Source organism: Schistocerca nitens, chromosome 5 (genome assembly GCF_023898315.1).
Source record: "Schistocerca nitens isolate TAMUIC-IGC-003100 chromosome 5, iqSchNite1.1, whole genome shotgun sequence".
In the NCBI taxonomy this organism is placed as follows: domain Eukaryota; kingdom Metazoa; phylum Arthropoda; class Insecta; order Orthoptera; family Acrididae; genus Schistocerca; species Schistocerca nitens.
The window spans coordinates 29,334,105-29,356,708 of NC_064618.1; the positions used below are offsets into that span (position 1 = coordinate 29,334,105).

Genomic DNA, 22,604 nt, shown 5'->3' on the forward strand with positions numbered 1-22,604 from the left:
GGAGAAAGATATTAAGGAAAAAGACATACATAAAATTAAAAGCATACGTCAGTGATCACGTAGGCTTATTCTGTTAGTTTTCAGGACAGGAAAACCAAGTTCTGTTATTGACTTTATTTGTCTATTACTTCACAAGGTTTTTTTTCCTCCTTCAAAAAATTAAGATAGATTGCAGAAGTGAAAGGACCGATTTGTGATCCTGTACATGTCAGCTACCAATATATGAAGATTGTGACCTACTTGAAGTTATATTCCAAGCCTCTGGACAAGAATTTCCTTAATATTTTATACTCTCACGTATTGTTTTTAATCAAACTTTCCCACTACAAATCACCATGTGTGTATCAGGCACCTGCTGGTGCTTTTTGGACCTTTCAACACAATTATACGATTCTAAACTTTTATCACTTCTCTTCCAAATCACGATAATTAGTTTATAGTACTTTGTTGTAAATCTTGTATAATTTTGCAATCAATTTCTAAATGCTTAATTATCTTCTCTTAAAACAATTCTGTGTCATTCTTTGCTTGTCTAATCTTGTTTTCTTAGCCTACAAAATGTTCATCTTGTTGTGTGTAAGTCTAAGTTCACTTAATTTATTGTTTCTACAAATTTACACTGAATGTTTCTACTAAGTAATTTCTAGTTATGTCGATGTTAAAGGACATTTCTCTCCTTAGATGCAAAATAATTTTATTGTAATCATCACATGTAAGAAAATTTGAAGACATTTTACTATTTTACTCATTAGTGATCTTATTTAGTGAATCTCAAGCTGTATATGTAATAACTCCATTGTTTGTTATTAGCATTTAGTTTGTCAAGTATTCAAAATATTCTGCAAATTTTTTTTATGTTTTTTAATTTTTTTAGGGCTACCTGTAAATCTTTTAATCTTTTCTTCAAAAGAAGAAGAAGAAGACAACCATCGAGCCGGCGCGACTATGTATAAAGTGCGCTAAATACAAATAAAATTGTTTTGCACCATTCCACTGTTTTTGCGCAACTGCGAGCCCATACCTATTCCTTCAGTATTGTTTCAGCTAATACACTGATAAATGAAACAATGGAAAATCCAGGATGGAATGTAACAATACGAGAGAAGAAAAGTTGCTATTCACCGTATAGCAGATATGCTGAGTCGTGATAGGCACAATAAAAAGATTCACACAATCATAGCTTCTGGCCATTAAGGCCTTTGTCAGCAGTACACACACACACACACACACACACACACACACACACACTCACTCTCTCTCTCTCTCTCTCTCTCTCTCTCTCTCTCTCTCTCTCTCTCACGCAAGTGCAACTTGCACAAATGTCTACAGTCTCAGAGAGCTGAAACAATACTGCGAGCAGCAGCACCAGTGCATGATCGGAGTGGCGACTGGGTGGGGGTAAGGAGGAGGCAGGGGCGGTGAGAGGGAGGGATAGTATGGTGGGGGTGGCGGACCGTGAAGTGTTGCAGTTTAGATGGGGAGCAGGAGAGAAGGTGCGGAGGGGGTAGGGGGTAAGCAGCAGAAAGGAGAGAAATTAAAAGAGTGGATGTGGCGGTGAAATGACGGCTGTGTAGTGCTGGAATGAGAACAGGGAGGGGGCTGGATGGGTGAGGACAGTGACTAATGAAGGTTAAGGACAGGAGGGTAACGGGAACATAGGATGTACCGCAGAGAAAGTTCCCACCTGCGCAATTCCAAAAAGCTGGTGTTGGTGGGAAGGATCAATATGGCACAGGCTGTGAAGCAGTCATTGGGATGAGGGGTATCATGTTTGGCAGCGTGTTCAGCTACAGAGTGGTCCACTTGTTTTTTGGCCACAATTTGTCGGTGGCCGTTCAAGCGAACTGACAGATTTTTGGTTGTCATGCCTACATAGAATGCAGCACAGTGGTTGCAGCTTAGCTTGTAAATCACATGACTGGTTTCACAGGTAGCCCTGCCTGGTCTTGCATCTAGATCTATTACAGGGGTACAAGCCATGAGGTAAGATATTGGGAGCAGGGGTCGTGTAAGGATGGACAAGTATACTGTGTAGGTTCGGTGGACAGCGGAATACCACGGTAGGAGGGGTGGGAAGGATAGTGGGCAGGACATTTCTCATTTCAGGGCACGACGAGAGGTAATTGAAACCCTGGCGAAGAATGTAATTCAGTTGCTTCAGTCCCGGATGGTACTGAGTTACAAGGGGAATGCTTCTCTGTGGCGAGACTGTGGGACTTCGGGAGGTGGCGGGAGACTGGAAAGATAAGGCACGGGAGATTTGTTTTTGTACAAGGATGAGAGGATAATTACGGTCAGTGAAGGCTTCAGTGAGATCCTCGGTATATTTAGAGAGGGACTGCTCATCACTGCAGATGCGACGACCACGGGTGGCTAGGCTGTACGGAAGGGACTTCTTGATATGAAACGGGTGGCTGCTGTCATACTGGAGGTATTGCTGGTGGTTAGTAGGTCTGATATGGACAGAGGTACTGATGTTGCCATCTCTGAGGTGGAGGTCAACATCTAGGAAGGTGGCTTGTTGGGTTGAGTAGGACCAGGTGAAGCAATTGGGGGAGAGGTTGTTGAGCTTCTGGAGAAATGTGAATAAGGTGTCCTCACCTTCAATCCTGATAGCAAAGATGTCATCAATGAATCTGAACCAGGTGAAGGGTTTAGGATTCTGGATTTTTAGGAAGGATTCCTCTAGATGGCCCATGAAGAGGTTAGCATAGGATGGTGCAATGCGGGCGCCGTACCGTGGATTAGTTTGTAGGTAATGCCTCCAAAGGAGAAATAATTGTGGGTGAGGACACAGTTGGTCATGGAGAATAGGAAAGAGGTTTGGAAAACGTAGGCCATCTAGAAGGGTAGTGTTCGATAGCAGTAAGGCCATGGGCATTAGGAATGTTAGTGTACAGGGAGATGGTATCAATAGTGACGACCAGAGCACCGTGTGATAAAGGGAAAGGAACTGTGGAGAGTCGGTCGAGGAAATGATTGGTATGTTTTATATAGGAGGATAGGTTCCAGATAATAGGTTGAAGGTATTGGCCTATGAAAGCAGAAATTCTCTCAGTGGGGGCACACTAACCAGCCACAATGGGGCGTCCTGGGTGGTTGGGTTTATGGACTTTAGGAGGCATGTAGAAGGTGTGAGTGCAGGGAGTGGCAGGGTTAAGTAGAGAGATGGACTCTGGGGAGAGGTTCTGGGATGGGCCTAAAGATTTGAGTAGTGACTGGAGATCCTGCTGGATTGCTGGAGTGGGATCACTATGGCATGGTTTGCAATCTATTCAAGAAAATGACCCACATTACCAGCTAGCAGCACAATGAGGCAGTTGCCTACAAGACAATGAGCAATCGAATAAACGGGTGGCTGGAATCTAATGCAGCAGCACTGTTTAATGTTTCGGCTGTGTCATTACTGCAGAGTAACACCTGTCCGTGGTGACAGTGTCATATAATGAAAGTTATTTCATTGTTTTTTATTGAACAGCAGTGTAGCACATATTATGTAAGTTTGTTTTATCATTGTTTAATTAAATGCCTGCTCATGTTATGAAAAGAATTTCTGTAATGCTTTATCATTAACTTTAAAAATCAAACAATGGAATTCCTCCAGATTCCTCCCCCTCCCCCCCCAGCCTCCTCCTTACCCCTACCCAGTCGCCACTCCCATTGCTGCTCGCAATGTGGTTTCAGCTCTCTGAGACTGCAAATATGTGTGTGTGTGTGTGTGTGTGTGTGTGTGTGTGTGTGTGTGTCTACTGCTGACAAAAGCCTTTATGGCCGAAAGCTATAATTGTGTGAATCTTTTTGTTGTGCCTATCGCGGCCTCAGCATCTCCGCTATATAGTGAGTAGCAACTTTCCTTCTCTGGTACTGTTATCATTAACTTTTATAGTCTCCTGTAAAATTTCTTTAATCAAGTGCATATTTCCTGACTTCACCTTTCTCATTTAAATGTTTTGAACTTAAAACAATTTCAACAATTTGCAAAAACTACATGGTAACAATTTTTAACAGCTACTGGTTTAATTGTTCCTCTATCACTATGGGGTTTTAGAATGCTTCCACACTTCTGTACATAGATTCATATTTCACACATCAGTTTTACACAACCTATACTGTTCGTGACATTAAACAATTCCCACACACACATGACCACTGTTGTCACTGGGTACCTGTGTCTTACTCTGGTCAGTGTGCTACAAATCAAGTTTAAAAACCCTCCATTACTTTATATGTGGTTCAGTAAAGAACAAACATTTTAACAGCTTTCAAACAAGTAATAAGAGGTTCCTACTTTATATATAGCAAATAATGAGATATTAAAATGTTAAACATATTTTTAAAAAATCTTTAAGATACTTAGGTTGGTTAATAGGTGCATGAGAAAGACTAAATATTATGAATTGTACCTTATGGCAGGATTTTCCATCACTTGAATTTCTTTCTTGATTTTATGGAGACAAATTCGAAGTTCTATTAGGTTGCAAGCTTTATTTTCATCCAAACTATCTTCGTTGTCAATATCGTCTATACTTTCTTCCAAATCAGAAATTTTGTTCTGTATTACACGAGCCTCTGACAACAGTGACATGATATTTTCAACCATTTCACATGGTATTTTTCCAGACTTCATATCATAGTACCTACATATGTTGAAAGTGGACGTACCTGCGATTAATATTCACACTTCATAATGCAGCATAAAATTCAGCTAAACAAGCAAATTCCACAAAAGTTTTGTGATATCATTTTGCATCCAAACATTTAACATAATTTTAACTGTAATGACTATTTTAAGTGAACTGATAAAGTTTACATATTCATACTCAATGTGTACAAAGCTGGTGATAATGTAAATATACCCAATCCTTCTAAACTGTATTATCACTTATAGTGCAATAATGTTTCAGGAAATAGTCAACATGAAAAAATAAATAAACCAAAAAAAAAAAATTAACTAAAATTTAAAAATTTTTAACAATCTGTTTGCAATGCAATGAAGTTGTCACATTTCTGAGAGCCACATATAAATACTTTTCCCTTCTGGACTCAAAGGAGATGAAGAAACTATTTCAAACTGACACTGAACTCCAAAACATTCCACTAAGCAGTGTTACCTAGAAGGTAGTATGATGACCAAAAGAAAACTGTGGTACTGAAAGACATATGAAACATGGTATAATTTAAGGTATGTAGCAGTAACATTGGACAAATCCTTGTCCAAAGCTTATCAACTGTTCAAAAACTCAGGAAAAAACCTCAAAATTTAGCAATGGCTCAATCAGTACAGCCTGCCTCTGCCAAAAAATATGCCTATTTCAGGTCATTTGAATGGAACTGCCGACTCAATGAAATAGTGAAAGAAAATGCTGATTACAAATTGTCATTCCTCTCCTCAACTCCTTAATATCATCATTAGCAGCAGCAGTTGTATGCCCACCTAGTGACAAAATCATGAAAATGATTCTCAGAAAAAGTTTCAGAGTTGTTCCATGACTTTTCCTCGTGTTCTATGACTGTCGTGTTACAACAGTCCAAGTCGCAGGTTCCCTATCAAAATGGGGAATGTGCGACAATGTTGTGCGACTTATTGTAGTCAGTACATTTTCTGAGTCAATTTCTATTTGATTGCCATGAAGACAACATCAAATATAATTGATGTTTCAGGCCCTCTCAGGTCTGAAATGCAATATCCCAAGACCGCAAAAATAGAGGCAAAAGGAGGGATGCTATGGGACATTTGGTCAAAAAACATGAAACGTCCAAAACACAAAATAGAAAAAATACACAAGTTAATAACCACAATTCAAGAGACAACATAAGAAGCTGTGAGGGGGAGGCAGTTTTTCTCCAAAAAAGTCAAATTTATTAGGTCATCGCTCATTTTAATTTTTGCTTCAAAACATGGAATCTGGAGGTAGCCAGCATATGTATTGTGATAAAGATAGATATCAACCATAAATGTAGCCGATAAACTTGTATTCTTTTTTTTTTAAAAAAAAAAAAACATAATGCCAACAAAAGTCCTGATTCTCACTTTTACAAAACCTTTCATTGAAATAATTACAACTTTACATGTTTCTCAGACAGCACTTGAGATCACTTGTTTTGAAACTCTAAATGTATATTCATCAGGCTGATAAGAGATTCATCCCTAGCAAGGAACCAAAGTGTGACAGCTATCCATACCAAGATTGGAATGGTTTCCCTAAATACTGTGCAATCTTTTGAACTCTTTTCTTCAATCATCTGCACAATGGTTTTAAAATTGGCAGGGTACATTCTTTAAAAATTTCTGAAAGCCATACTCTCTTCTATGGTACTTTTAATTTTTCAATAAGATTCATCATCATTTGTGGTTTTCAATGGTCAAAATCTGGAATGGATAGTCACTGCATTATCACGTTGCTCCATGTTGCTAGCTCTTGAAAGAGAGTCCTGCATTATATAACATTCTTACTACTTTTAAATTATCTATTATTCTCATAAGCTCATTTTGCTTGTCTTATTTGGACAACTAAGATCAGATGGCTGCGTAATTCTAGTACTATTTAGGACATGAACAATGAGTACATTGTCACCTTATGTCCAGGTATGTACTGGCTGACACTTAAGTAAAACGACAGCAGCAGCACAACTCTGGTTTGGTAGGTTCCCGCATGATTTCTAGAAAACAGTTGTCTTAAAGGCTCTTCATCCCACCAGAATATTGTTTTACAATGTTTGCTTCCTCCCTATCTTTATATTGATTTTTATTTTTTATTTGAGGTACTACATTCTACAAACAAACACCAACTTCTAACTGAAATCATTTGTTTCCAAAGAGAGTTCGTTGTTATCCATGCCAACATAGACTGAAATATGGTTACACCCAAAACTAATATTCCTAGCAACATCTGTTCTACAGAATATGGTTTGCCGGACAGAAGATGAAAGTTTAGGAATGGAGTACAAACTCAGGTGGGACAAGAAAATCTGTTGAGACTTTTCAAAGAAACCATTCCCGAATTCATCTTAATCCAGTCAGAGGGAAAACTATGGAAAATCTACACACACACACACACACACACACACACACACACACACACACACTAGGGTTTTATTTATTCACAACCAATACAAAAGACTTACATGTTTGCACCTGTTACTGTCCTTCAAAGTAGTCACCAGCGTTGTGTAGAATCCATTGCCAGTGACGTGGAAGGCATAGTATACTGTTAGCAGAGCCTGTACTGTTGATGGTGCGAATGGAGCGGTCTAAAGTTATGGTGATTCCCGTGTACGACTGTGATGGTGTTATCCTAACGCATTATGTTCCGCAATGGCAGACTGTCAATGCACAATATCACAGTTCATTTTTGGAGCATCTTTGTGCATCTTTCTGCACAACCCACCCGACAATGTGTGGACGCATACAATGCAAGCTGTGGTTGCTCTGTTTGGTCGATGGGACTGGGAAGTACTGTACCATCCACCATAATCCCTAGACTTAAGTCATTGTGACTTTGATTTGATTCCAAAGATGAAGGAACCACTTCATGGCATTCACTTCAGAACTGTTCCAGAGATTCGACAGGCAGTAGGCTGCTCCATTTGCACCATCAACAAAACAGGCTCTGCTAAAGGTATACTACACCTTCCACATCGCTGGCAACAGGTTTTACACAATACTGGTGACTACTTAGAAGGACAGGAACAGGTGCAAACATGTAACTCTTTTGTATCGATTGTGAATGTCAATAATTCCATTTTCACTTTTTACACAATCAGTTTTGTAAAGGCTCTAAAAAGAAGTTTTCTTCTGTCTCATACCAGTCCAATGATATAATGTGCACAGGTATCTTCTCTCATAGTGTAAATGTGTGTCATATCAACCATGCTACAAAAAGGTGATAGTACTGTCAGAAAAACTGATATGAAACTTACAGGTTTAGTCGTTCATTGAGATGTGAATCAATCCAATTCTGGCTATTATCTTCAGTGTCCCATGGAAACCATAAGTGGTTATAAAAAAACCTACAACATGAAAATTTATTGATAAGTAATTACAATATAAGACACAATACAGGATGTTTCAAAAAGGACTTTCCAACTTTGAAAACTTTAACTATTAGCCAACTGAATATTATTTCACTCTCACTAATAAACAACGAAATGTAACTTCAAAGGACTGAGTGATATAGAATGTTGACACAATCAGGAACATACATTTATTTGCAAGGTGTGGCATATTATTAGCATCAAACGGCTGGCTGCCTCTCATACTGGGACAAGGAAGAACTAAGTTGGTGAATGAGTTACTTCGTTACTTGTTCCATACATCAAATTCACAATAAATGTTTGAGGTGGAATGTGTCAAAAAATTAATATATAACACTTACATTCCAATTAAAAATAAATAAACAATAAAAATAATAATACTTGGAAAAAAATATTTATATGGCTACATGTTGGCCATTTACAGGTTTTTTCCACAAAAAGCTGTATATTTCACCCCTTTCTGTACCAGAGATATATTCATTAAAGAGTAATGCACACCATTTTCCTTTCTAGTGTTGTCCCTGTGAAATCTCCGTTACTCTAAAACTCAGGCAGATAGCTGATAACAAATCTCTTAAGGGACCAAAGGAACCATGAGACTGTGGTTAATATTTCCTGCTGCTTAATGAATTTCATGCAAGATTTTTGTTTGTGAACACTGCACATAATTATAATTCCTTTTTGCCCGTGTGAGGAGTTAATTGTTTCATTTATTGGACAACAAATATACATTGATGTGACATCAAATGATATGAGGGTTGCTGTGTCTGGTATGTGTATGTCCTTGATGCTGTCTATTTGAGTTTTCCAGGCTCCTGTTGTTATCAAAAGTGTACACTTTTTTTAGTAATGTCTGTGCCTGTTGGGTGAATGGCTCTGAGCACTATGGGACTTAACATCTGAGGTCATCAGTCCCATATAACTTAGAACCACTTAAACCTAACTAACCGAAGGACATCACACACATCCATGCCCGAGGCAGGATTCGAACATGCGAGCGTAGTGGCCGCGCGGTTCCAGACTGTAGCACCTAGAACTGCTAGGCTACCCCGGCCGGCTGTTGGGTGAGGTGGTAGGATGGAGCACTTTGGAAGTTGATGAAAGGCCTTAGTGGGATATTATCCTTTTGAACCTTTGGCAGGGAATTTAGGATGGGTGCTTTTGGATTTTTCTGTGTGATCCTTTTTACCTGGCCTTTTGAGAATGTATTTTTGATGTTTTTCAGTGTCTGCTGAATGTTTGTCTGGTACCTTGCTTTTGGGTCACTGGTCCTTTTCATCTATAATTACAGTAATATTCTCTTTGTCTGCTCATGTTACTATGGCATTGTTCTGTTTTAATGATGATGATGATGATAATAATAATAATAATAATAATAATAACAAATAACATTTGCTATACATGGATGATATAAAACTACTGGCAGCAACAAATCAGCAACTCAACCAATAACTAAAAGATAACAGAAGTATTCAGCAATGATATAAATATGGCTTTTGGAACAGACAAATGTAAGAAAAACAGCATAGTCAAGGGAAAACACACTAAACAAGAAGATTACATATTGGATAACCACAGCGGCTGCATAGAAGCGATGGAAAAAACAGATACCTATAAATATCTAGGATACAGACAAAGTATATTAAAGAAGAACTAAAAGAAAAATATAGACAAAGACTAATAAAAATACTGAAAACAGAATTGACAGTAAAAAACAAGGCAAAAGCTATAAATACTTATGCTATACCTACTCATTTGGAGTATTGAAATGGAGTAACACAGACCCAGAAGCACTCAATACACTTACACGTTCACAAAGCCACAAATATAGAATACATCACATACATTCAGCAACAGAAAGATTCACATTAAACAGAAAGGAAGGAGGAAGGGGATTTATCGACATAAAAAACCTACATTATGGACAGGTAGACAATTTAAGAAAATTCTTTCTAGAATGAGCAGAATCTAGCAAAATACACAAAGCAATCACTCATATAAATACATCGGCTACACCACTGCAGTTTCATAATCACTTCTACAACCCTTTAGATCACATAACATCAACAGATACAAAGAAAGTAAATTGGAAAAAGAAAACACTACATGGAAAGCACCCGGGATCATCTAATACAGCCACACGTCGATAAAGACGCATCGACACATGGCTAGGAAAAGGCAATATACACAGTGAGATGGAAGGATTCATGATTGCAATACAGGATCAAACAATAAACACCAGATATTACAGCAAGCATATTATTAAAGATCCCAATACCACAACAGATAAATGCAGACTTTGCAAACAACAAATAGAATCAGTAGATCACATCACAAGCGGATGTACAATACTAGCAAATACAGATTACCCCAGAAGACATGACAATGTAGCAAAAATAATACATCAACAACTTGCCAAACACATAAACCAATTAAAACAACACATTCCCACATACAAGTATGCACCACAAAATGTACTGGAGAATGATGAATACAAATTATACTGGAAAAGAACCATTATAACAGATAAAACAACACCACATAACAAACCTTACATCATACTCACCAATAAAAAGAAGAAATAAACACAACTAATCAATATATCGATACCCAATAAAACAAATATACAGAAGAAAACAGGAGAAAAAATTGAAAAATATATCCAACTGGCTGAGGAAGTCAAGGACATGTGGCATCAGGATAAAGTTGACATTATACCAATTATACTATCAACTACAGGAGTCATACCACACAATATCCACCAGTACATCAACGCAATACAGCTACATCCAAACATATATATACAACTACAGAAATCTGTAATTATTGATACATGTTCAATTACCCAAAAGTTCCTAAATGCAATGTAACATATACCGTACAGTTATAAGGACGTCACGCTTGATCAAGGTCCGCGTCACTTTCCATTTTTAAACAGACATAACATCTGAGAAAGGAAAGAAATAATAATAATAATAATAATAATAATAATAATAACAACAACAATAATAATAATAATTTTAATGTCATTCGGCTGATTTTGTAATCATCTAGTAAAAATGTTAACATTACAAATTAAATAAAACAGAAACCCACTGGTGATGGCACAGAGATGCTGAAACATATTTGGGAACTTGGAAAAAAAGGTGTTTGGCATAACTGGCCGACCTTACATCCAACAATTTTAACTGCAAACGTGGTAAACACAAGGAGCTGCAAAAGCCAAATGATGAATATCTCATCACCCAGCCAGGCATTCCCCAGCAAGCTCTACAACAAATACAGGAACAGCTTAATGAAGCTTCAGAAGACCAACCTCAATATAATGTTTAATAAAAATTGCCTGTGTCTCGAAAGGAGGATATAAGATGAACATCAACAAAGGCAAAACGAGGATAACAGAATGTAGTCAAGTTAATTCGGGTGATGCTGAGGGAATTAGATTAGGAAATGAGATACTTAAAGCAGTAATGGAGTTTTGCTATTTGGGGAGCAAAGTAACTGATGATTTTGAAGTAGAGAGGATATAAAATGTAGACTGGCAATGGCAGGGAAAGTGTTTCTGAAGAAGAGAAGTTTGTTAACATCAAGTATAGATTTAAGTGTCAGGAAGTTGTTTCTCAAAGTATTTGTATGGAGTGTAGCCATGTATGGAAGTGAAATGTGGACGATAAATAGTTTGGACAAGAAGAGAATAGAAGCTTTCGACATGTGGTGCTACAGAAGAATGCTGAAGATTAGATGGGTAGATCATATAACTAATGAGGAGGTACTGAATAGGATTGGGGAGGGGAGGAGTTTGTGGTGCAGCTTGACTAGAAGAAGGGATCGGTTGGTAGGACATGTTCTGAGGCATCAAGGGATCACCAATTTAGTATTGGAGGGCTGCGTGGAGGGTAAAAATCGTAGAGGGAGACCAAGAGATGAATACACTAAGCAGATTCAGAAGGACGTAGAGGAGATGATGAAGCTAGCACAGGATAGAGTAGCATGGAGAGCTGCATCAAACCAGTCTCAGGACTGAAGACCACAACAACAACAAAAATTGCCTAGCTCATAATATAATTCCAGACTATATCAAAAACTCTGTGAATAGTATGTCATCTGCACCAAAGAAAAAGAAAAAGAAAGTGGAGATTATGTGGCTAAAACAAGAAATTAGGAAATTATATACTATGAAGCAGTCGCTCAACACTGAACTTTACCAAACACATTTAGAATTGGACAACAAATTTACAATACCATCTCACTTTCAGGAAATAACACAGAAAGAGAAGAAGCATACACGCAGAAAGTAATGCAAGAAAAAGAGGAGAAACAAAACAGGAAACTCAAAAGAATACTTCACTTAAAACTTCCGGGCTGATAGGCTGTGGTCGAAGTATAAAACTGTCTCCTAACGTTTCGTCTCCAACTGCGGGAGACATCATCGGAGGTAAAACGGCGAACTGCGAAGAGGACTCGAGGAGGCGTTGATTATATAGGCAGTACAGAGGGCGCCACTGTCGATCACGTGGCGTCGGCTATGAGATTGTCTCTGGTAATGCCAACATTCTCGATTGAAAGTAATCGATCGTCACGCTTGCGGTGCAACGCTGACATCCAAATTTTGTCCAGTTTAACACCTTCGTCTTTCCTGTTAAAATTATTATGATGTTTATCAATCTCGATAGCCTCTCTATACAAGCGTGCATAATAATGCGAGTTTTTGATATGACGCTCGTCTCGCTGAATTTTATTTCATGATCACCTTCCTGGTAAACATGTTCCGCTACGACCGATTTATCCTTGCTAGAAAAGCCATTCTTCACGAAAGCTGACCGTAGCACTTCGCTCTAGGCAGAGAATCAGGAGTAACGACGAACAACAGTCGTCCATGGGCAAAGTTTTTCTTCCGTTCATTAGCAAGGTCACAGATCGCATTGGGAAAGTTTTAGGCAAGTATGGGGTGGAAACTATTTTCAGACCTACTAGGAAAATAAAAGAATTCTTGAGGTCGGCAAAAGATGCACGGCACCCTTTGGCTACGCCGGGGTATATAAAATTCCTTGTAGTTGTGGACAGGTTTACATAGGTACCACAAAGAGAAGTGTGAACACCCGTCTTGTCGAACATAAGAGGAATTGCCGCCTAGGTCACACGGATAAATCGGCCGTAGCGGAACATGTTTACCAGGAAGGTGATCACGAAATAAAATTCAGCGAGACAAGCGTCATATCAAAAACCTCGCATTATTATGCACGCTTGTATAGAGAGGCTATCGAGATTGATAAACATCATAATAATCATAATCATAATAATTTTAACAGGAAAGACGAAGGTGTTAAACTGGACAAAATTTGGATGTCAGCGTTGCACCGCAAGCGTGACGATCGATTACTTTCAATCGAGAATGTTGGCATTACCAGAGACAATCTCATAGCCGACACCACGTGATCGACAGTGGCGCCCTCTGTACTGCCTAGATAATCAACGCCTCCTCGAGTCCTCTTCGCAGTTCGCCGTTTTACCTCCGATGATGTCTCCCGCAGTTGGAGACGAAACGTTAGGAGACAGTTTTATACTTCGACCACGGCCTATCAGCCCGGAAGTTTTAAGTGAAGTCAATACCGGCCGTGAAAGTTTACATTATATGATCAAAAGAATAATTAACAGCACACACACACCCGCTGGAAACAATCACAACCAACAACATAAATTCCATGAAAGAAACATTAACCTAGCTGACGTGAATCTTACTAAACAAGAAAACAGCCTACTAGAAAAAGGGCCAAAACACAACATTCAACATTAACACAAATGTATCACCCAAAACAATAGAAAACCTCGTAACAGAGTCTGAACACATTATAAAGGAACAAGAAAGACTCAGCACACCAAACTTTAATCCAGACTTGACAAGAGAATTAGTAGCTGCAGAAATAACACAGATAATCAGAGGAAATCACAGCCAACAAGCTAAAACAAAAATTAAAACAGAACAATGCCATAGTAACAGGAGCAGACAAAGAGAATATTACTGTAATTATGGATGAAAAGGACCAGTGACCCAAAAGCAATGTACCAGACAAACATTCAACAGACACTGAAAAACATCAAAAATACATTCTCAAAAGGCCAGGTAAAAAGGATCACACAGAAAAATCCAAAAGCACCCATCCTAAATTCCCTACCAAAGGTTCACAAGGATAATATCCCACTAAGGCCTGTCATCAACTTCCAAAGTGCTCTATCCTACCACCTCACCCAACAGACACACACATTACTAAAAAAATTGTACACTTCTGATAACAACAGGAGCCTGGAAAACTCAAATAGACAGAATCAAGAACATACACATACCAGACACAGCAACCCTCATATCATTTGATGTCACATCAATGTACATTTGTAGTCCAATAAATGAAACAATCAACATTACCACACAGAGATTAAAACAACAAGGAAACACACACACACACACACACACACACACACACACACACCAATGAAATAACAACCATACTCCAGACCATAACAACACAAAATTATTTTGTGATCAGCAAAGAATTTTATTCTCAACATGAAGGACTGCCAATGGATCACCAATTTGTGGCCTCCTAGCTAACATATTTATAGACCACCTGGAGACCATGATCTTCAGACTCACAATACAACCAAAAAACTACAAAGTTATATACTGTTACCATTATGTCGATGACATAACATGCCTGATTGATGAACCACATACACACATAGAACAGCTATACAATGAAATAAACAACTTACACCAAAAAATTAACTTCACATTAGAAACAGAAACAAACAACACACTACATTTTCTAGATCTCACCATACATAAAACAAACTACACATACAACTTCAAAATATTCATGAAGCCGACATCCACAAGCACCGCTATTCACAACCTATCGAACCACCCACTGACACATAAGCAAGCAAACTTCAGATACATGCTCCATAGATTAAACAGAACAGCCATGAGCAAACAAAACTACACACAAGAACACTACAAAACAAATAGCAGTAGAAAATGGTCATGACACCCATATGTTAGACAAATTAAATAAAAAAATATGGTAACAGTTCAGAAATGAACATCCCCCCCCCCCCCCACACACACACACACCCCAAGCCCTCACCCAATACAGATCAACACAAAACAATGACCACACACCAAATAGGATACACAAGACAACACAGCACAGAAGAAGATCAGAACACAGGAAACACCCACGGATATATTTAACAGATCAGGAATATGTCAACTCACATGCAACACTTGCCAGTCAATATACACAGCACAGACATGCAGAAACTTCAAAACCAGATATTCAGAACATTTCAGAGCTTTATAAAGCAATAACTCTCATAGTGCATTTCCTGAGCACTTGAGGGAATAGCCCATAATCACCACCCAACCACAATTATAGAAACAGACTTAAGAATACTAAAGCCCAGCCACAGCGTATACAGCAAACTGACTACAGAGAAAACTTAAAAATACAGAAGGCAACAGCAGAAGGAAAACAGGTCATAAATGAATACACTATACACTCCAAGGGCACACTATTTAACACATGTGTTAAAGGAACTTTATGAAAAAGACAACACAAACAGCTAAAAACAAATATTAGCGTGAAATATCGTGACAAATTGAATTACGTGTACAGCATAAAATGATAAGTTAACTCCCAGCAAAATGTCTCATCGACATAATTTGGTTGCAGATGACATCCTACCTGTAATAATTAATACACAAGTGGTCCTGAAAAACGATGCAATCTGAGTGTAAAGGTACTAAATAAAAGAAACAAATTGTTTGAACTAAATATACTTGTAATTTTGTAATCATCTAGTAAAAGTGTTCACATTACAGATTAAATAAAACAGAAACCCATTGATGATGGCACAGAGGTGCTGAAACTTGTTTGGGAACTTGGAAAAAAGGTGTTTGGCATAACTGGCAGACCTTACATCCAACAATTTTAACTGCAAACACGGTAAACACAAGGAGCTGCAAATCCAAATTATGAATATGTAGATCGTAAGTTTTCTCTGGATTCTACATCAGTTTGTTTTTTGGAATCACTTTAGTGTTTAAATTAAAAATGAAGAAACTATTCTTCTACATATTTCCAGTCACTAATGAATTATGGAATCACTTGCTGGGAAAACTCAAGCTACGAGCATAGTGTTTTCAGAATACAGAAGTGTGTTGTAAGAGTTGTATGTGATATTAATTAATTTGTTCATCTTTTAAAGCGATCCACGAATCGATCCAATTTGTGACTTCTTTATGAGAGCAGTAGCATTGATCAGCCACACCATGCGCCAATGAGCTAAACAGGTGATAGAGGGAGCAATGTCTGGAGAATATGGCGGGTGGGGTAGGACTTCCCATTTTAACGTTTCCAAGTACATTTTGACCTCTTTTGCAATGTGGGGTTAAGCGTTCTTGTGCTGCAAATTCACTTTTTTGTCTTTTAATTCTCTGCTCAAATGCATTAATTGTGTTCGATAACAAGCACCTGTGATTGTTTCACTAGGTTTTAACACCTCATAGTACACTACGCCAAGCTGGTCCCACCAAATGATTTTGAAGCTGTGAATATTCGGTTTGGCCGTCGGCATGGGAGCACGGCCGGGATATCCCCATGAGTTTTTGTGTTTAGGGTTATCATAATGAACCCATTTTTTGTCCCCGGTCACAATGCGATGCAGAAATCCCTTCTATTTTTGCCTCTGAAGCAAACTGTTCACATACACACAAATGCCGTTCAACGTCTCTTGGTTTCAGCTCACACAGGACCCAAGTTCCTTCTTTCTGAATCATGCCCATAGCCTTGAGACATTTTGAAATGGCTTGCTGTGTCACTCCCACTAATCATGCCAATTCTTCTTGAGTTTAACGGGAGTCTTCACTCAGCAATCTGTTTCTTTTAACTGCTACTTACTGTTGTTGCCACCTATCGGCAAATGACAGAAGCAAAGTTGTGCACCTTGTATATATTCAGTGTGGTCATTTGGAATTACCAGTATTTATCTTTTCAGAAAAACCAGTGAAAAGCAGGAATATGTTGCACCACAGCTTCATCAGGGGAGAAACTGCTGATGCATCAATTCGGCAGAACAACGTCAGAAGTGCTCATAAGCTAAATAACTAGGTGCAATGGCACAAGAGTGCATATTCGGTTCATAACAACATTTTTTCAGATCGAGACAACACTTTTTCTGCAAGCCAGAACACTTTACCAGTATGCCAACCAGAGTCTCTCAAAGCTGAAGTGATAACCACTTACAGCATCACACAGAAAAACCAGAGCAAACGAAGACATAGCTGCCCAAAGATTAAGCCCAGCACCTTGAGCCTGTTGTGACTTATAGACCAAGACTATTGCCACTAGGGAAACACTAGCCAGCCTGGCTGACACATATACCACATAATTTAAACCCTCAGCCTCAGTAGTGTCTAGTTGTGCACAGTATGCCCAGCGATGCAGTTGACTCCAGCCAATACCCGTGAGAACGAAACCACTTGCAGTCCGAGATGAAGCAGCCAGCCGCCGTTGCTGCCAACAGATTTTACTGCCAATAGCTACAAGCCTCAGCCCAAGCTAAGCCTGTACACAGTCAACTCGGCACCTCTGCACCATTGGGTCACCTGCCCAAAGACTCCATTTTGCCGACAGCCACCACCACGATATGCCGTGAGTTCGAGAGGGGGCCGTGTAGCTGTCCAGCCGTGCGGTTGCCATCCAAAGCACCATTTGGCCTACACGGTTGTTGCCCGTTGCCCTGAACAAATGCACACCGCCATCACCAGCTGTGCCGGAGGTCACGTTCTTGTCCCGTTCACTCTGGTGGGCTGCATACCGCCACTACGGAAGAGGGCTGGCTGCCACGGCTACCTACTGTAATTTATCACCATTTTGTGTCAGTGTTCTTCTGCCGTGTTGACTACAAAATGACATTTCCAGCCACCATCATCACACACCACTTTCCTGGTCAGCATCTGCTACCCAAGCAAACTTAGTGATTATCTCACAAGAGACCACGGACTTCTCCTCTGGCCTCGATTCCATAACTTAACAGAGCATAACAAATGACTTATAGGTAGCAATTTAAATCAGTCTAAGACTGAATTAGATAACTTTCTTAGGTTAATTTATTACATTCAAGAAGAAAAAAGTACATCTGTGCTACAATCGAGACCAAATCTGAAGGTAGTGTCATCAATAGAGCTCAACACTTAGTACTGAAAGCACACTTCTTACTAGCATCCGTGTACAACCAAAACAAAATTTACCTCCTGGATGGAGAAAGTAGCGTGTTGGGGAACAATTGGGAAGCGTATTTTAAGCATCAAACATAGGTAACTTTATTTGTACAGAGCACCTATGAAATGTAACATACAACGCATCATTAACAATCACAGATCTAATACAATGCGGAATGTTGTTTCAGTGATTCTCCATACCTTCCTCACCCTCGTCTACCTCCAAAAATATGACCAGCTGGAAGCGTTTAGTGGTGTGCCTTCCATCCATGCTCACGAGGATGGCTGTGTGCGAGATTCCATCTCTGCCTTCTTTCAGTTCCTGTTCTCTTGCCTTCTTCCACAGGTGCCATGAAAGAACTACTACTTGTGGGAGTAAAATGTCACCAACTCAGATTCTCATCACTCCCCCCCATCATGGTGTTTAACCTGGTGAAAGTTACACAAGAGCGTGAGGTACTCCTTACTGCAACACTTCCAGAAATTTTCTGCTGTTTTTGAACACTCTTCAAGTCTGCTGCAGTCAGTGTCTCAGATCCAGTTGGCAATGCCATAAGCCTGCTGGGGCAGCAGTTCATCACGCCCTGACCCAAGTACAGGATGATTATAATTAAAGTCAAACTTTCAAACTGCTGTAGAAATAACACCACCGGTCAGAATGACGTCAAATTGCAATCGAATATTATCGGAGAAGGGGGAAAACGTATGGCACAAGAATAATAAATAGTTATAAAATTTAGCAATAGATGGTGCTGTAATCTCTCATAATTTAATAGTGGTCAACTAAAGACGACAAATGAATCATACAGAAATGCCTAAGGTGTACATTTGACATTAAACAAACTGTACTACTCAGTGTGCATGGGTGTGTGTTACTGTTAATTAGGTAAGCACATCTACCATGGCAAGGTCATATCACATCAGATGGGAAAAATTGGTTTTTAATTGTCCTGAGGCCACAAACAACATAAAAGCATCACTCACATCGGTTCCTAATTGTTCTGAGGAGAAAAAAAAAAAAAAAAAAAAAAAAAAAACCCAACACTCACATCAGTTTTTAATTGTACTGAGGCCAAAAACAGCATAAAAAGCACCAATCAAAATCAAATCTGATTCTTAATTTCTGTGTGACTGGTGCAAACATGTCCAATATGCTGTCTACTGTTTTCTGCAACAAGTTGAAATCGAGAAACAGCATGTTCCACTACGGATCGAAGTGTTTCCGGGGTCCCGTTCAGAATGTGTTACGCAATGCATGTCTTCAATGCAGCTAGGTTTGCAATTGTCGGGATACTGAACACAACATCTTTCAGACAGTCCCACAACCAGAAGTCACACTGATTAAGATCAGGTGATCGGGACAGCCAGGCTGTAGGGAAATGGCGGCTGATAATTCTAGCATTTCCGAAATGGCGCTTCAGCAGCTGCTTAACTGGATTTGCAATGTGCAGAGGTGTGCCATCTTGCATGAAAATGATCCCATCTATACATCCACGCCGTTGGAGAGCTGGAATGATGTGGTTGCGCAAAAGACACTTGTACCGCTTTCCAGTGACGATACAGGTAACAGGACTGGAAGCACCTGTCTCTTCGAAAAAATATGCCCTACGATAAATGATGATGTAAATCCGCACCACACAGTGACCTTTTCAAGATGATGTGGTACTGGTTGATTTGTGTGTGGATTTTCTGTTGTCCATATTCGAGAATTCTGTGTACTGACATATCCTGTCAGATGGAAGTGGGCTTCGTTTGTCCACAAAATCTTCCATGGCTAATCATCATCCACTTCCATGCAAGCAAGAAATTCTAATGCGAAGGTCTCTCTTGCTGGCAGGCCAACAGCAAGCAACTCGCACACGGGTAATTTTGAATGGATAGCAAAGAAGGATGTTTCGTGGGATTTTACGCGCCATGCTCACGGGTATGTCCAATATTTGGGCAATTCTCCTTGCACTCCATGTTTGCACACCACCATTCGTCTCCTCTTGCACTGCTGTGGCCACTGCTCCTAGTGATGTCAAATCAATTCCTTTTCTTCCTCTACCAGGTGGCACACCAAATGAACCGTATTTTCAATTTTCTGAATCATTTTATCCAGACCCACGGTAGTCATCGGACCAACGCCTTTTTTCAAACCCTTCAGTGTCCAGAACTTCTACAGAGCGACGTGTGCACAATCATCATTCTTGTAATACAGCTTTACAAGCAGAGCACAATTCTGCATTGAGACAGTCATGGTGAACATCGCAGATGTGAAAGGAGGAAGAGCTATGTAGTCGGATTGTTCATACCAACTACAATGTGTCGTGCGCCTGACATGTGTCTTCATTTACTTATTCTGACACATCTATTGATCAATTTTCACACTATTTATTTTCTTCTGTCATACATTTTCCCCCTTCTCCTATAATATTCTGTTGCAATTTGACATCATTCTGACCAGTGGTGTATTTTCTAGAGTGTTTCGAAAGTTTAACTCTAATTATAATCACCCTGTATATCAGTATCTCAGAATAAAATCTTTTCTATCATGGATACTGGAGGTACTAAGCCCCGGGGGTCATAGAAACTAGTGGTTGCTTGTAGTAAGCTCCTTTAAAGCCAACAGTCTGAGATATCTTACTGGTAACTTGCTACTGACCCATACAAAATGTATAGGATTTGGAATGTACGTTCGGACCTAGTTAGCTGTCATCCAACGTGGATTTTCATCTGTGGTGGTTCTCATCTCCATAGATGATTGCCTCGCTTAGTTTTCGTGAGTTTGGCAACTATGCGAGCAATAAGTACCTCTGGAAAGTGACTGTAAATGGGTACAGCATGTTGGGGAGTGACCTTGTCCAGTCATGGCAATGAGCTTTGGGCCATAGGTCTGTTTTGATGGTTTACATCCTGCTGCATAATAGTCTCTGCCTTGGTACACAACATGTCGACAGGGTCTAGAATGAAAACACACCAGCATGTTGCCCTCCATCCTCCAAAAATCTCTTCTACAGCGCGTTTTACTTGGTGGAGGAGTTAATTGTATCTGCATTGGTACAGTGCTGGGTTGCTACTTGACAGAAGTGGCATAATTGCAAATTGGCCGAGTCCTTTCTTCGTGGTGTGTTCGACTGGTGGTGGGGATTGGTGCCAAATATTGATACACCTAGAATGAAATTTTCACTCTACAGCAGGAGAGCTTCTGTGAAGTTTGGAAGGTAGGAGACGAGGTACTGGCGGAATTAAAGCTGTGAGGACGGGGCGTGAGTCGTGCTTGGGTAGCTCAGTTGGTAGAACACTTGCCCGCATAAGGCAAAGGTCCCGAGTTCGAGTCTCGGTCCGGCACACAGTTTAAATCTGCCAGAAGTTTCATCGACACACCTCTCCTTCAACACCTCCTGACATATCGGGTTGACATTTGAGGCTGCTGTCTCTCCTGTACTTTGTTCAACATATCTGGCTGCCATAACACATTGCTTCTGAAGTTTGTTTTGAACACCGCAGTGCTTTATTAGGCACGGTCCTGTTGGAGGTGGTATGTCATGGCCAAACAATGAAGTCTTCACACCCTCGATCCAAGAGTGGTGCATCCAGAAGTAGAGATGTCCACCAAGAATGTTTTCTCGTCAAATAGGGAGATTCGTATAAGTAAAAGCAAGAAGCCAAATACCGTAATAGACATCTTTTGTAGCAGCAAGAATAAAAGCAAGCTAATGAAGATAGGGAAGTCTATAAGTTGGTGTCGCAGGGGCTCTCCATGCGATAGGAAACATTACACCCAAAGCTGTCCCACCCCTGATTCATTCCAGTCAAGAGTGCCCACTATCCAACAACATTTAACATGGATTTTGAAACACAGTGTAATTCGGCATTTTTCACATCAATAAACATTGCCAGAGGTGAATGGTGTGATGCGTGATGAATAAAAATCTTAAGATTAGCCAGGTATCGAACACAAGACCTTTGGATGTGTAGTCAGGCAGCTTCTCAAAGATCCACACCATCTTACACACAATACTGAGTGTATCAAAAAGAATAATCCAATTTGACGCTTCTATATTTCTGAAACTAATAAATAAATACAATGAATTTTGTTTTTTGATAAACGGGAAACTCAAAAAGTTCACCCCCCCCCCCCCCCCCCCCACACCTTTTCATAGGAGGTGTCTGATATGCCCTCTTTGAGATGTATGGCATAAGTCAATGCAATATTCAACTTGCTCCCACACTGCAGCGAGTATGTCTTCGAGTTAGAGCTTCCATAGCTGCTGTTATGCATGTCTCATTTCATTCATTGTTGTTGGTA

At 39.6% G+C, this 22,604-nt stretch overlaps 1 protein-coding gene across 2 annotated transcripts in view; it reads right to left on the reverse strand.

The window, feature by feature from the left end:
• LOC126260080 (protein nessun dorma-like) overlaps positions 1–22,604 on the reverse strand; it is a 233,955-nt gene that overhangs the window by 106,641 nt on the left and 104,710 nt on the right. Inside the window, exons 4-5 of one of the 2 annotated variants that reach the window (XM_049957286.1) lie at positions 7,921–8,010; positions 4,404–4,637 (exon numbers count right to left, since the gene is read on the reverse strand). In XM_049957286.1, coding sequence (XP_049813243.1) covers positions 4,404–4,637; positions 7,921–8,010 — 324 coding nt within the window. The remainder of the gene's footprint in view (positions 1–4,403; positions 4,638–7,920; positions 8,011–22,604) is intronic. The other variant, XM_049957287.1, reaches the window with a different exon arrangement.